This window comes from Achroia grisella, unplaced genomic scaffold (genome assembly GCF_030625045.1).
Source record: "Achroia grisella isolate CSIRO2021 unplaced genomic scaffold, CSIRO_AGI_Agris_v1 utg905, whole genome shotgun sequence".
Lineage (NCBI taxonomy): Eukaryota > Metazoa > Arthropoda > Insecta > Lepidoptera > Pyralidae > Achroia > Achroia grisella.
In genome coordinates, this window is record NW_026713063.1 from 165,096 (window position 1) to 181,801 (window position 16,706).

General features: G+C 32.0%; 1 protein-coding gene across 1 annotated transcript; it reads right to left on the reverse strand.

The window, feature by feature from the left end:
• Positions 1–2,686: 2,686 nt before the first annotated feature.
• On the reverse strand, positions 2,687–15,332 carry LOC131853717 (protein white). The gene is made up of 13 exons (XM_059204726.1): positions 15,069–15,332; positions 10,901–11,120; positions 10,141–10,379; positions 9,626–9,697; positions 9,041–9,220; positions 8,499–8,656; positions 6,850–7,030; positions 6,413–6,589; positions 5,629–5,760; positions 4,906–5,134; positions 3,890–3,995; positions 3,614–3,785; positions 2,687–3,069 (listed from the first exon to the last, which is right to left on the reverse strand). Exons 1-13 carry the CDS (start codon positions 15,150–15,152, stop codon positions 2,968–2,970), a joined length of 2,052 nt encoding a protein of 683 aa, XP_059060709.1. The 5' UTR covers positions 15,153–15,332; the 3' UTR covers positions 2,687–2,967.
• Positions 15,333–16,706: the final 1,374 nt, after the last annotated feature.

Genomic DNA, 16,706 nt, shown 5'->3' on the forward strand with positions numbered 1-16,706 from the left:
CTTATTCAAAATATAATTGTATACTGCAAAACTATGTAAGACCGTCTATTTGTATGTTGGCTTACTATACAAATAAACGACTTAACGGATAGTAATGAAATTTAACATGAAAATGGATTATATTGCGATGGTAGACGTAAATTCTTTCTTAAAAAGTAGTCGGAGACGCGGAAAAAGCTATCTACATTGTTTTTCTAATTTCTTATACATTTCGCAGTGTGGTACCCCTACAAAACTACCACTCGTCATATGATACGCAGCGGGTCACAGAGCAATTCACGGCCGACGTTTCCGCTATATATGGTTCGATAGAACTTGCTTACGCCAATAACGGTTGATACGGGAACGAAAGAGAAAGATATAGCTGTAAATTTTTCAATTTAGTGTAATATGACTACCCTTCCTTTTCCTTATGAACTACTAGTTTCATCCGTCACTTGATTATGATTTTTTTAGATATATATATATATATATTATATTGTCTCAGGACAATTCACACAGCGCCATCTAGACCCAAACTAAGCAGAACTTGTATTATGTGTACTCGACAACTGATATAAATACATAGATATTTATTTTGTAAATATATAATATACATCCAGATCGGAACAAACAATCATCCTCATGAATAGAATATCTCCCGCGACCGTCGGAAGAAAACTGGTGTGCTTTTTTTTTGGTATGTGATATTGAAATGATACACCCGCCGGCGCTAACGGTTTACGCTGGCGGGGCACCAGAGGTTAATATGAGCATGACGTCAGGTCAGTTAGTCCATCGTGACAAATTCACCTGTAATTTATCATGATGGTTTCCAGGGGGAACCGCGTGGAGGTCAAGCTGACATAGTACATTGATAACAATGGGGTCAAGAGTCCACATTACTTACAATAGTGGTGTGCTAATCCGCCAGACCACTGAGGCCGTCAAAAGATAGTCCATGTTCTTCCTTATGATCTACACATCTTTCATCAAAATTATGGGCTAACTCACTAGTACATCTGAGGCGTTTGTTATGTGCTATAAGATGCTCTCAGACGATTGGTTGTGAAGAATGTTACAGACGAATAGGCGCAGCACTTACATAAGTATGTACAAACTTGAATGTATATGGGAAAATGTAACAAATCTGGACATGATCCCAACGATATATAAATAATAATGTAATCTAGGAGTACATATATCATGTACTCCTCGAGCCATTAAGGTGAGTGTAGACGTACATCGATAAAGTTCAATGTAGTATTTAAATTAAATAAATACTAACTTTAACTTTAGAACTTATTTGCTATTTATTTAAGCTTTTGGACAGTATTTCAGTGTCAGCAAAAATATGTCTGTGTCTTTGTTGCCTTTTCGGCACTAATCGGCTGAATATTTGATGTGAAAACAGATCACGAGGATAGCATCGGTGCTTTGCAATCAGATAAGGTAATATTGTATACTACTGGCTACCTATATATATATATATACCTATGACTTATTTTCTCTTATTAATTGTTTAACCAGTTGTTGTATATTGAATGTTTTTTCTATTTTATTATTTCATTGATTAGTGCTAATCGGTGGTTTGTATTCACACACTTAAACTTAAATTGTAAGTAAGAATAAATTATTTAAAAGAGCAACACACAAGTTTCTTGCTCGTTCTTCATGTGATGAGACAGCATTCCGAATGAGCGGTAGATTAAAAAAAAATGTTATGACTATTCAAAAGTGCTTCAATGTAAGTTTATTTGAATAAATGATTTTCTATTCTATTCTATTCTATACATTTTTATAATTTTATGTTATTCAGAATTTTTTATTGACGAATATATTATATAATATACTCGAACTATAATCGTAAATGTATATTAATACATTTGCGATTATAGTATATTATGCGAAGGCTACGATTTCATACAGTGAAAGTTTTCTTACTTCGCTGGAGGATTGTATGTATTTTTATAATCGTAGCGTATATATAATATACACAGCCTATACTTTTGATGTCAATAAATTTGTAAATAAAAAAATAGAGACACTTACCACATCAAATATTTCATTATATTGAGGTCAATAATAAGTTAATGAGCAGATCTGAATTAATTTACAATCAGACATCATATAGGAGTCAACGATTTGCTTTCTCATCAAACTGGTTTGACGCGTTTCCGTTATCAACTAATTATTAACTGGATTATATCTATCTCGATGTAAAATAAATGTACTATGTTTGTAAATTTCAGCTAGTTACTAAAAGTACATATTAAAATTATTATTAATTTTGAAACATACTTTTAAAAAAGCAGCAATGTTATAGACGCTATGTCTAGGATAGTATGTCTAGGTACAGTAGTAGTAGTACTGTAGGTCTTATTAATACTAACGAGTTAAGAATAAACAAGTGATATATTTTTAAAACATCTTCTTCAATAATATAATAAGTATATATGACTATATTTATGTTCTGTTCTATTTCGACTTGTCTTAATATTTTTATGAAAGGTAAAAAAGAAAAAAAATCAGTTATTACTTAAATAATTTATTTCAAAAACACATATTGTTGTCTATACAATAACATGATTAACGTCCAAAATGTATACACATGTAAGTGTAATTAAAAAAATATTGCAAATAAAGTTTTTTGTCATATTACTCCTTACTCCTTTGTCACATGCTTTCTTAATTATTTTTCCTATAATGTAGAACAGATATAAAATAATTATTAGGTACTGTATAAATTAATACTCGTAATTGAAATTCCTAAGAGTCCTACACATTACCGATAAAAGTCGGACGGCACTTGTCGACAATGCAGTTCGATGTACGTATTGGATGTTACGCTCCGCCCTTTTTGGAAATATGCCAATCGAACGTTGTCGTCGACACTGACCGTCCGGATTAAATCTGATAATGTGAGTTTAGGTTAACAGTAAACTTTACTCAATTCTACTGATATATAATAATAAAATATAGTGATATTTATTTAGCCCGTCGCGTACGCAGTAGCAGAGCGAAATAGGCGAGCAATCGGAAGCCAACGAACAGAAGTACCATGCTGATTATATCCATCTGGAAGTCGTCCTGCGAAAGAAATTACGAATAAGAAAATAACAATACATTTTATGCAACAAGAATAATAATAACAATCCTGGACAATTCACACAGTGCCATCATGTCCTAAGCAAAACATGTATTAAGAATAACTTATATAAATACTAAATACTTATTTGTTAAATCTATTAATCTATATACTTTAATATAATATTTTATGTATAATATATATGTAATTATGAAAATATGTGTAATATAATATATATATCCTACAGTGAAAACTTCTGTTAAAAACTTCTCCTGTATCAAATATCAGTGGGAGCCTAAGAATTTATAAAAAAAAACAAATAAACGAAAAAAATATACATAGGAAACACCCTGACCAATATAAACAAACATACTCATGAATACAAATGTTCGTACAGTGCGAAGAATCGAACCCCCGCTAGATAGCTCTGTGAGTTGTCCTGAGATATTATTATTGTTATTTAATTAAAAGTAGATTTTTTAAATTTAATATTTTAGAACTAGCGGAACAGAAATTTCCAAAGATACTAAGAAAACTAATATATACCTCAGAGAAACTCAAGGTCTCAAGTACGACCTGCCCGGAAGCAGGGCATGTGAAGTTCTCCCTTGTGCACGCGATGGAGTCGATCCCAGACCACTGGTTCACCAGCAGTGCCTCGTTGCCGTATCGAAACCAGGAGAGGTATGATATCCAGCCAAGATACGGTGGGACGGAGCTATAAATAATAAAATATGATTGGATGTCGCATGAAATATAAAATGGGTACTTTTTATTGTATAGACACAGCTTGTTAATTTTATTAGATGTATGGTTACCTACCCAGAGTTAAGGAAAAATCCACCAAAGAGCATGAATGGTATGATGATGGGGGGTCCCACTGATGCGGCCATGCTCACACTGCTGCTAGCACACGATATCAGGTATCCTGTATATAGAAATATAAGATTCTTTAATATTGAATAATTAAATTAATTAATTAATTAAATTAATACCGATTAATTAATAATGAATCGGTTTTTATTAGAGATAAGGTAATCACAAGCATTTTCAACAATGGCAAGAGGCAAGGGGATGATAAATGAACGGGGTGGGTCGGTAGGCAAATTTTTCTTAATTCCTAATTAAATTTTATTCGAGTCTGTCCAACCGTGTAAGCGTGATTAAGTAACAAACATCTAAACTATAAAATTATACATATAATTTATACTATTAATAATTAACAAGTCAAGGTATCAATATAAGAGAGTGAAATGTTTACTCAATCATTACAACCAGTGTTAAGCTTAATAAAGGTAAAAGCAACTGATGAACTAAACGGGTTACCTACTGATTATATTTTATTTTGTTAAACTTTATACTTGCTCGAAATATATGAACTGAGATAAACAAGCACTAACTATTAATCGGAAATATAGTATTTATATCGTAAGAATAACATTTCTTAGGATCGAAATCTATACATATGATTAAAATAAGATGCATATCATCTTAAAAATAAAAAATATATAAGTATATCTATTAATAGTCTTTCTATTAATTGTATTATAGCCACATCACAAGATCTGCTTAATTTGGTACTAGATGGCGTCGTGTGAATTGAATTATTCAGGGTTCATCGTTATCCCATTTATTTGCGGGTGGTGTAATATGTATTTTTCTTCGCAGTTATCTCGTTATTTGCTTCCTATTTTGCCATACAATCTTTCACACATACCATCCATCTCTTTGTCGGCCTTCTAAAAGATATATTCATTCATCCACATCCACATTCATATGTAACACCTGCCTTATTATTATTAAATTATTAGTTAAAAATAAAGATAAATATCACTCACCAAAAGATGTAGCAACATTGGTTATGAGCGCCGCCAACCCTGAGGCTATGAAGAATCTCTCCGGTGCAGGGTTCAATCCGATCATGTAATATGCTATTGTGGTGAAAACGAGAGGTATTGTGGCAAAAACGGGGGCCTCCGCTAAGGTCTTGGATAAAAAGTAGACATCAGCTCGATACATCCCATTGTGGTGTTCACGAATGAAAATAGGCAGTTCTGAACAGAATACCTGCGTGAAGAGAAAGTAATAATAATAAAAATCATGATTTTGCTTATATTTAGCTTATATAATATAGTATAATGCGAAAAATATAAAGTAATTTAAAAACTAATATTGCGTTATAAGCTGAAAGGGCCTACACTCTGCTGATGCGGCAGCGTGTCACTGTGTGTTATATTTATTGCATACTAAGGCAATTATAGGAGGCCAAAACCTCAAATAGACTTAAATAATACTAAAGCAATTTTTGATTAATTTTTAGCTAGAATTTTCCCATTTTTCTGAAATTAACATAGAGCTTTATTTTAATTTCATAAAAATGGGAAAATCCTAAGATATTAAAAGGAAGTCAGGTATCACTAGGAAATTAAGTAAGTTTTAAAACTATATACAGCTTTTTTATTTACAATGGTGGCAGTGAAGTATACGGCCCATTTGATGGAAAACGGTTACTTGCCTGCTTAAAAAATAATATGTAACTTTAAATAAGTGTCTCAACTCACATTTATGACTGCGAAAATATTTTGGAAGGTCATATTTGTGAGGAAAATAAATATGGCTCCGTTGATGTTCATGACGCCATCTTGGTCCAGGTGTTGTCCGAAGTAGATAACGCCAATTAATATTGACACCATCTAGTACGAAATTTATGTTATCAAATATGGTCCAATGATTCATTTTTTTATATAATATGACACGATCTTCTTAGCTCCTCTTCGCGGGACTTCGTGTGCGTGGGCAGGGAGAGAAACATTGACCTTAACCGCTTGTGTTTCTATCCCTGCCCAGCCAAATTTGGTTAAAACATACTAGTGCTACTTTAGATACACATTCTAGTATAGAACTGACTAAATGTCAAGATTTTTAGAAGATTGTAAAGAGATTTCTCTGATATACCCCTCGTTCCCACTTCGACCGCATATAAATTAACCACATAGCCATTTTTCGGTCCTTCGTTTAATAATATATATAAATACAAATAAATATTACTAACTAATATAGTTAGTAATATTTATTTGTATTATTTATTGCATGGTCTAATACAATTAATTCATTAACGAAATGTGCAAATCAAGAAATGAATCTTTTGTAATTTTTTATACAATATGTCACTTTTGTATCTCTGCAATTTTTTCTAGTGTCGATGTAGAAACCAGTCATTTTAATATGTATTAATACTTTGTTTATTACGTAAAACTCTATTTCCAACAATACTTGATATTGACTTTTGACTTTCAGGTGCAACTGCTCATTTTTAGTTCTTACTATTTATGTAATACCACTCACCACAGTTTGCAAGAAGCGAACTTTGATCAACATGGGCTCCTTGGTCACAGATAGCCATGAGCGCCATAGCACCGCTCTGAACTGAGCGCACCAAGACGCCTTGTATGGGGAGCGATGCGAACGTAAGGCGGCGGCACTAGCCCATGCCGCTTCTGTCCATCCACCAGATATCTTACTCTGCATTGGAAAAAAATTACACAATCTTTTAATTAAATTATTATTCTTTAAATCTTTTAATTAACTACCACATTCAACGGCCTCGGTGGCCTAGTGGTTTAGAATACCGCTTTACTTACCATGGTCGCAGGTTCGGTTCCTCGTACGGTACAAACATTTATATTAATGAGTATATTTCTTTCTCTCGGTCTGTATGTTATCTATGTATATTATGTATGTATTTACGAAAAACTATATCTAAATATTTATATCAGTTTTACCTCGCGGAACAACGAATTTTCAGCCTCCGCTGCCAATTTACAACCAACATCTGACTTGGCGAAGGCTGTACACACAGTGTCTATGGTGTGGCGAGTAGCCTCTTCCTGACCCGGCACCCCCGCCAGGAGTTGTATGAAATGATCGGCGGGATTGTAATTTGCTGGGCACGCAGCTCCGAGCCTAATGTTACAAATACAGAAGAATGGTTTTACATTGTCAATAAACATATTCAACTACTACTAACATACTTAGACAATATATTTATCTTATTTATTTAATTCCAGGTTCATTCTTTTCTATTTATTTTGTTGATTCTTTTTTTAATCTAAAGTACTTTTAGTCCATTATCAGTCACATATAGTTTTTCGTAGAGCGTCTACGCTAATACCAAAACTTCATTTTATTACTTTGTTTTTGATTCTTTCTTTATGACATTCAGGTTTAAATAGATCCCTACAGTTAAATATACTATTATATATACTAATATATGAATAAAGTAAAGCAAATACCAGATACAGTAATGAATAAATCAAACCTGTTTCCATCTCTACTCATGCTGAACGCCCTTGTGCATATTCGGAATCAGTTCCATGTCATTTGTCCTACTTTCACATAAAAGGTTAAGTACTGGGTAAAGAAATAAAGGAAATACTGCTTTTGACATTAACTAAGTAAAATATTCGAAAAAAATATTTATTCTTCTTTGGTTCGGTGGTATCGGAATGGAGTACTGCAAGACAGTAATTAAACTAAGTTAACGGGGTAACAGAAATACATGAGATAGACGTATCTACTACTTAGATATATATGTTATATGAATATATATATTAATACGTGAAGCAAATACTTGGTACAGCTTTTTACGAAAATTGCGCGTACGTAGGAGTATGAGATTTAACACACATATTATTTATAATAGAAGGAATGCAGAATGACGATATAAATTATGCATAAAAAATATGTTAAAATAACAAAAAAAACATTAGACAGTCTACTATGTATTTGACACATACACGTATAAAAGTATTTATAGTCTTTGACAAAAGAACCTTAATAGTATTCAAACTTATGTAGAAATTAAATTAATTATGCTCGAATTTCGACTAAGAAATTTGGTATAATAGGGAAAGTAAACATTCTTATCTTGACCTATTCAACGTCCACTGTCCACCTACACAACGGCATTGAATGTGTTTTGGGTGAAGGGAGATTAGGTTGAAATTACATAATGAACTTACAGGGTATAAAGGCATTTTATTCCTCCGAAATGGCAACGCATGGGTGGTACCACATGTGGTAATAATCTAATTTTGCTGCTCATGTTCTAGACAATTTACTATTCGAAACTCCAACAATAATAATTATAAAACCTTTTTTGTAATTTATTTTATAATTTTCAAACAGAGAACTATGTGTTCTCGAAATTACGATTATGTTTTGTTTTTTTCTTTTTTTATTACACCGCTGATTGTATTAAAATTATTATAAAATAATATAATTACGATTTAATTCACAATTTGATTGTTTTTAATGATTTCAACGATCCATCCACGCAGCTCGTTGAAATACACACGCTTACCATCTGGGGAGACATCGGCTTGGTTGCCATTTTAATAACATATATATTTTTAATTCTAAAGGTACTTACTCCCTGAAGAATTCTGTGGCTTGATCAGGAGAACCGAGGAAAGCGACTCTACCGTCGGCCATGATTAGCAATTTATCGAACATGGCGTACAACTCAGATGATGGCTGGTGTATGGTGCACACCACCGTCTTTCCCTTCTGCCCCAGACCTTTTAATACCTGACCAAAATAACAACAAATACACATCAACAGAGATAGATATGAATATGCAAAGATATTTTATGGGTTTCTAACTATATGAACAGAGATTCTGTGATTCCGTTTGAATTAACAAATAGGTACAATTTTTGCATCCGTTGTACTCTCGTGTATAACTTCCTGAAACCTAAGAAATAAATCCTTCTTTTAGGATAAGACCGATATTGTACATGTTTTCTTAGGATATTTATTTTAAGTTGCTTATTTGTATTAATGTGCAGTAAATATTTCTTTGATAGTATAGTATTACGATCAAACAAATATTTATTATCTCTATAAATATATTTGTTATGTATGTGTATATATGTATATGTTCTTATGATATTATAAATATAACATACAAACCTGTATAACATTCTGTGCCATAAAGGAGTCCAATCCTGAGGTAGGCTCATCGCAAAACATTAGCGGTGGGTCTGTGAGGACTTCGCTTGCGAATGACAACCTCTTCATCTCCCCTCCTGATATGCCTTTCAAGCGTCCTGGTATACCAATAACCGTATTCTGGCATTTCGATAGTGCTAGCTGTAAAAATATTTTCTGAGAGAATACTGATATCTATACAAAAAAATAAATTGGAGTGTTTGTTTGTATTATTGAAATAACCGTTTTTAATACATACATATGAATATAAATACGGTATATACACCAAAATAACATTTTTCTACATTTTTTGTCTGTCTGTCTGTCTGTTTGTTGCGGCTAATCTCTGAAATGGCTGGATCGATTTTGACGGGACTTTTATTGGCAGGTAGCTGATGTAATAAGGAGTAACTTAGGCGACTTTTATTTTAGAAAAATGCATGTTGTCTGATTAGTTTTATTTTGAACTGTAGCTTTTAAAAATTCGGCACTTTTATTACACAATACAACTTCATACAGTTTCCAAAAAATGGTTCTAGCGATTAGAATAAAGAAAAGTATTATTACCTCTGAAATAACTTCTTGCACTCTGCGCATGCGTTGTGCGTATGGTATATGTCTGTCCATGCGTACTAAAGCCTGTATGTACAAACACAACATGTTTTATGTTTAATCAGATTACCTGTTTCATTTTTGTGGTATATACAATTGGTAATTATTATAGGACATCTCAGGACAATTCACACTATACTTTCTAGTTTAAATTAATTTAATTACCTAGTTAGTGCCTAGCTATAAAGATATTGTTTTAGAAAACATGAAGATACAATTTTGTCGCCAAGAATACCCTATATCATTTCACTCCTGAGCACATGCCTATATACATAAATACGATTAAGGTTTTATTAAATATAAAATTATGGATATCGAAGTCACAATTAAAAATCATCTAAAAGAAATCATTCTAAAATTACATAATTTTTTTATATTGTATCGTAACAGAACTGATTCTCTTGTTTCAGTCACCGTATTTGATCTACTAATTATCAATTAGCGCCAGTGTTAACAATATATAACTTTACCTGAAAGATGAGATGCTCCCGAACAGTTAAAGTGCCAATAAACAAATCCTGTTGCTGAACATATGCAGATAGCGCTGTCAGCGCTTCAGGTGTAGCTGGCTGTCCATTTAGAGCCCTGGTACCACTAGAAACGACACCGCTTGGTGTACGGAAGGTCAGAGTATTGAGAAGAGTGGTCTTGCCAGCTCCAGATGATCCCATGATGGCTAGTAACTCACCTGGATATGCTGCACCATTTACTAAAAAAAGTATAGAGTTAGATTTTTTATATAGCCAGAATTGCAAAAGCTAATGGTCAACCGTTATGGTAAACGGTGACGGTCGCCTATATACTATAGTGCTGTATTATAGATTAATGTAGCGAACTCCTTGATGGATTTTAATATTCATTTTAAAATTTTATAAAAAATTTTTTGACATATATTTTTTTGTAAGAATCTATTTCTATTTATATATGGATGTCGTAATAGTCGCATATACAATATCCGTATTTTTCCTTCAAAACCCTCAATACCTCTCACTCACTCATGTTGAAGCAGATGTATGCTTCAGCATCATTGAAATATATACTCATGACACTAAACGCATTTGAAAGTTGTCCACAATTTTACATTGACCGAAAAATTACACTATTACTAGTCTTCAGGAAATAATATTTACTGATTTTTGCAACTAGATCAATAATAGCACTTTAATAATATGCAGTTGAATAGAAGTTATTAACAATAACATCTACTGATAATACATTATGCATAGTTACCGCTTTTCAGTAACTGCTTTCTCTGTTGGAACATGCCGTTGGGCGAAGTTTTCCAAAAATTCCATAATCGCCTCCTGGACCTGGTCTGCGATGCAAACGCGTTGATATCAGACCAAGTGTACGTGACTTTCTCCACACCGCCGATTGCTCCATAGTTACGTGGCATGGGCACACTGACTTCACCGTCACCTGATGGAGTACCTGGACGGGAGTTTCCATCCTATGAAATAACAAAGAGCATTATATATCTAGGTTGCCATTAATTAAGATATTCCTATAAACTTTTTCAAATTCTTGCTAAAAAATGTAGGATTAACTCAACAGGATTAATTAAAATTATTTTTAATAATGACGCGTTTGCATTGTTGAGACCTATTACCTACCAACCTATGGAACCCTATTATGCTCGCCCTGTTTCAGAATTTGTTTGCAGGACCCACCAATTTGTAGTGTCCAGTAAGGCCGCAAGTAATAATACGTATATTGTTTATACTCAGTGTCTATTAGAGTAGGTATTAATTCTAGTAGCCCGTTATTAGGGCTTTTGGTATTTTCTGCCAGTGACTTCGTGCTTCCAGTTTAGTTATATATTTGAGATGTCCCTGTTTTAGACTTATGAAGATTCAATTGGTTTAAAACACATGAAGATATTGGGTAATATGTATAAATACACAAAATGTATACAGAGATAAAACATATTGCACATAAAGTACTCTCAATAAAATACTAATTTAACTGTGCTTTACCTACTAGAGTTTAGATCTGAAGAGAAAAATTAGTAACTTATTATATAAATGATGATTTCTTAGAGTAGATCAGAATCAAAGAAATCACAAGTGTGTGTGATAAAAAAAATTGACAGCCTAAGATTGAACTCAGTTGAAAACTGACATTATGTTTACCTAAGTAACGAAATGCGAATCTACGACTTTTACTATAAACTACACAATTCCTAATTCAGAAATTTACCCCTCTGCAAAAGTGTTGATTACATGCAAGTATTTTCTTGTTTGAATATCGCAAACCCCCGTCTATAGCGATTAATCAATCGGATAATGGGGGAATACTGTTAGAAGCCAAATAAGTGTATTGTATAATAATAAATAAAATTTAACAGTATTAGTACAAAATGTGTAATATTAATCTCTAGTATCAGGTAGAGATAGTCAACATCTTCTTTTAAAACTATGGCATTCCTTTACAGTTCCATTAGGTTTTTTTTTATAGGACGATATATGGGAATGGAACGTCCGACTCGCTCAATGTAAAACGACAATGGTCGTCTATAGACATGGACAGTACTACGGACAGTGTCCATGGGAGACAAAATATACCTACAGTAATTTCCACCTATGTAACTTCTAATTAAATAAATAATTTCTAGTTAATCACATAACAATACTGCATCAAATTTACTTTGCTAAATAGGTACGGTAAGCGATAGTCTCGCGGTGCTTGCCACGCTATATTAATGTATATATTACTATGTAATATTATGTTATCTGTGATATTACCAAACTAACAAAATGCGGGCAAATCGACAATGCCTCGGATTCCCCGATCTTCAATAACAGTCGTGATAATATGTGTTGTTTAATACGACATTTATAACATTACCTGGGATACATAAGTAGACTGTAAAGTACTGAGTAGATAGTCTTTTGTCCTAACATGTGTATCTTATTTTACTTATTAATATCATAAACGCGAAAGCTTCTGAGTATAAATGGATGGCTGTTTGTTACTCTTTCAAGCAAAAAGTACTGCATGGATTTTGATGATCTTTACAATAATATATTATAGGATAACCCACAGGCTATATTTTAAAAAGATATTATGTAAATTGGGCGAAATAGAATGATAAATGTATACTTATAACTAGTATCTCATAATTTAATGCTATTATAGAAAGTGCGAACTACGGTGTGAATATAATATAGGAAGCCATCAATTGGGTGTTAATTACAGTAAGTACAATATTACCTATGGGGGGACACTTACGGTATTACACAATGAGGTAATATCAGGTTACCGGAATTGGACTGCATTATATGGTTACACACCGGTAGCACGGATATAACACCAGTGTTTAGGGGAAGTGGATTAAGTAAGTACCTAATGGGGATTACTAGTCCCATGCGTATGAGATAAACAGCCATAGGAAATAAATAAAATATAATAGAAATCGGTAAATAAATTATGGACTTTTTATATATCCATGGGGTTAATGATATATGAACTATCGCGCACCTTAAAGCGCGCGAAAAAAGTGCTTTCCATTGTAACAAAATTAATATAATATTGTCATTATAAAAAAAATTAATTTATATACACAAATTTACATTTAAATTGAGTCTCTATTTATTAAAGTCGCTTGAAATACCAATACATTCCAATTAAGTATTCATTATTGAAGTCGGTTAAAATACCGTCAGTTCACCTAATGGAAAAACAGTTACCGGCAAAGCGAGGGATAGCAGTGAAATCTGACACCCTGGAAAATTATTGTTCGACGGTGAAATTTAAAATTAATATGCTAACTGAGCTAACTAAAACCTAATGCTAATTAAGCTTTAGTGCTTCCTCTTGGTTCGGAAGAAATATTAATATTAATTAGATGTGTGTAGATACGCAGAATTAATTAATTGACAACATGACTGACTAAATATTTCAATTTTTTAACATTATACATCATTTGTCTAATTACTGGTCATAGTACAAGATTTATTATTATTGATACCGGTGGACAGTAGATTGTAGAAATTGCAGAAAATTATCACCTAAATAATATATATATATCTCGATTAATGTACTTAACGACTCCAGAAAAATAGTGACAGTGATTATGATACTAATAAATATATTATATTTGACCCTGTTATGACCCCTGTGGTGACTCTACAATTTGCTGATGAAATTACAATTTTTAAATGACGGTCATTAGGAAATACCAATTTCGTAATAAAAATATAGACGCATTGTACCTAATTGCAGTGTACATTTATACCTATACGCGTTTTTTATATGTCTATTGTAATAGTACATATACTACTTCTTATCTAGCGACACATAACAACCTAAAACTTTGTAACATTATATGAATGGATCAAAAATGCAATCCATGTACTGTAAAAATGATTAATTAAAGTTCCCAATCCCGTACAAAAAATGTTGGCATCAATATGTTGTCAACATGTTGGTGACAATAAAGTAAAAAATTGTCTATGCAAACAACTTCTTTTTGCTTCAAAATATGTTGTACTAATTATAAAATACTCTATAAAATATTTTATCCACTAAAACATAAATAAAAAATATCTAGTCTATTAAAATATGTTCGAATTTCGAATTCGATATATTTTAACATCTCGCATACTTTTAAAACCGGTGCACTTGGAGCAAAACTCCTAACTAGTTGTTTTTTTGGTACGGCCACTGACTTAATGATGAAATTTATTTTTATGGTACAGCAGAGACACCTTGATTGTATGTATCTAACTGTATGGTGATACGGTTCAATTTCCTGTCTGTGTATTGAGCATCTACTGGAAATTTTCCGTAGAGTTAATTCCTTGTGCAAGGAAATGAGAGATCAATTCAAATGAGCAGAAATTGAAGAATATTCTGTTCCATTACCTAAAGACATCGTTTACATATTTCAGTGCAATAAATCAAGATTAAGCATTGTTTCAAATCTTATCGCGTAGGTTAATAAACTACATTAAATAGGTAGGGACAATATTTTTTATCTCGACTTACAAACATTCGTCTGTTAATTAGAAAAGTAAATACACATAACTATAACCTAGTACAATACTGAAACATCTTTCTACTGAAGAAGTTTTATTGAGATATAAATCAGTAATAAAACTTAAAAGAAGTCTGAAAATAATGGAATAATATATATAATTAATGAAAATAAAGTGATTATTTAATATTTTTTGGTATATTCAGATCGAGCATCAACTGTGAATAAATTCCATATATTTTTTTTTATTTTGCTGCATTCAAGTTCTATTTGTTATTGCGATTGGATTCAAAATTAATATAACCATTGTGATAACTATATACCAATCTATAGATATGTAATAATTATAGTATTAAAGAAAAAATGGTTTTTATTTGTAGAAACATTAAGGTATATAAATATCTCGTCATTCAATTTTACCTGTGGCGAATTATTGTACGTCACGCGTTGATTCTCTACAGACGAAGAAATAAGTGGCTCTTGCTCTTCACTTGCAACAGTCATGTTTTAACTTTATCAGTATAAATAATTTTATGCATTCACTGACATATTAAACACAGAATCACAGAATATAAAATTCAACGTCACACTAGTGTCGTTTTGGCGGGAAGCGGGAGCGGGAGCGCGCGAACGATTGTCGATGTGCCGGAGTGATGTTGTAGGCTTGCACGCACTGCTCCGTGTGCGTACTCCACACTATTGACTAATGATTGAGCATAGACGCGTCTTCTCAGTCATCTTTGCTTTCAGGTTATTTAATTATTCACTTACAAATTCTATACACACATTCGTACAATCCACGGGTAGAGAATTGTAAACACCAAATACTTGTACGTAAATGTTTATTAAAAAATCATGATATAGCAAATAATTATATCGTAAATTAATTAAACAATATTTAAATGAATTACCTTTTACAATCTGGCTTCTATAGTATGAATATAATGACACATGACAAAGGAACTATTGTATACAAGACTTGAGATGTTTTATTTATGATTCTTAACAATATGGCTAACATATCAGTTTTATATTAATTATACCTTACACTATTTCACAATTACATTATTAACGTAGTTACATTATTCATTCAATTATAATATTATTTGGTTAATTATTTCGTGACGCCTCCATAAAATGGCATTCATTGAAATCCTCGTGTGATTTTATGTAAATAATCAAATTGTTATATAGATACGACCCATACATAAATAAGCTTATATAATATACATCATGCTGACAGTATTTATGACATTACACAACTTTTCATTGATTTTCGTACTAATTCAACAGCGATCCTTGTTGCTTTACGACTTCTTAAATACTATCAGTGGTTTCGGCTTTTTACATCCTTTCCGCTTAGAGAAATAACATACAAATAGAAGGTCTTGCTCCTGCTTCTAGAAATTACACTAAATGTTACAAGAAATTGAATTATAAATTTAATATGAAAAAACCTCATACGGGGTTTTATTAGTTCAATTACTTGTAACACTTTAAAAATCACTAAAACATTTAAAAAATAAATCCGGATAGAGCCCACTGTTGCCAGTTTTTGGATCAAAATTTCCAAAAGGCCAGTTTCCAAACTTGGTTCTTTTTTAATAATATTACTACTATGTTATTTCTCATTTCCATTACATACTGTAATCTCGGTAGCGTAATTTTAGTTGCGACCACTTAACATAAATAAATAAGATCACATATTAAATTAGACACACAATTGCACAATCTTAAGTATTGTTAAATATAATCAACCGCTTTAGAAAATAACGTATCTATATATAATAATGATGCATTATTATACGCTGTAATTAAAAATAACTAAATAAAATCACGATCTACAAACTGAACAATGCGTTACCTCATTAAGTATACAACTATATAAATAAAATATTTACAAAAACCGGATCGGATGCATGTACCTACCTAATTTGACATAAACATTACACTATAATTATATTTTATCAGAATTTAGCACTACATAGGAAGCATTTTAAGTAAGTAATATTATGAGCTCGTTCTTATTATTCCACTAAGTGTCTGGTGTAGACATAA

Bases quoted from the DNA above. Each gene is read 5' to 3' on its own strand.
- LOC131853717 (XM_059204726.1), bottom strand. From the start codon at position 15,152: ATGACTGTTGCAAGTGAAGAGCAAGAGCCACTTATTTCTTCGTCTGTA. The intron at 7,031-8,498 runs GTAAGTACCTTT...TTGTAACATTAG, and splicing joins GCCACAGAATTCTTCAGGGA to GCTCGGAGCTGCGTGCCCAG. The intron at 6,590-6,849 runs GTAAAACTGATA...TTTCCAATGCAG, and splicing joins AAAATTCGTTGTTCCGCGAG to AGTAAGATATCTGGTGGATG.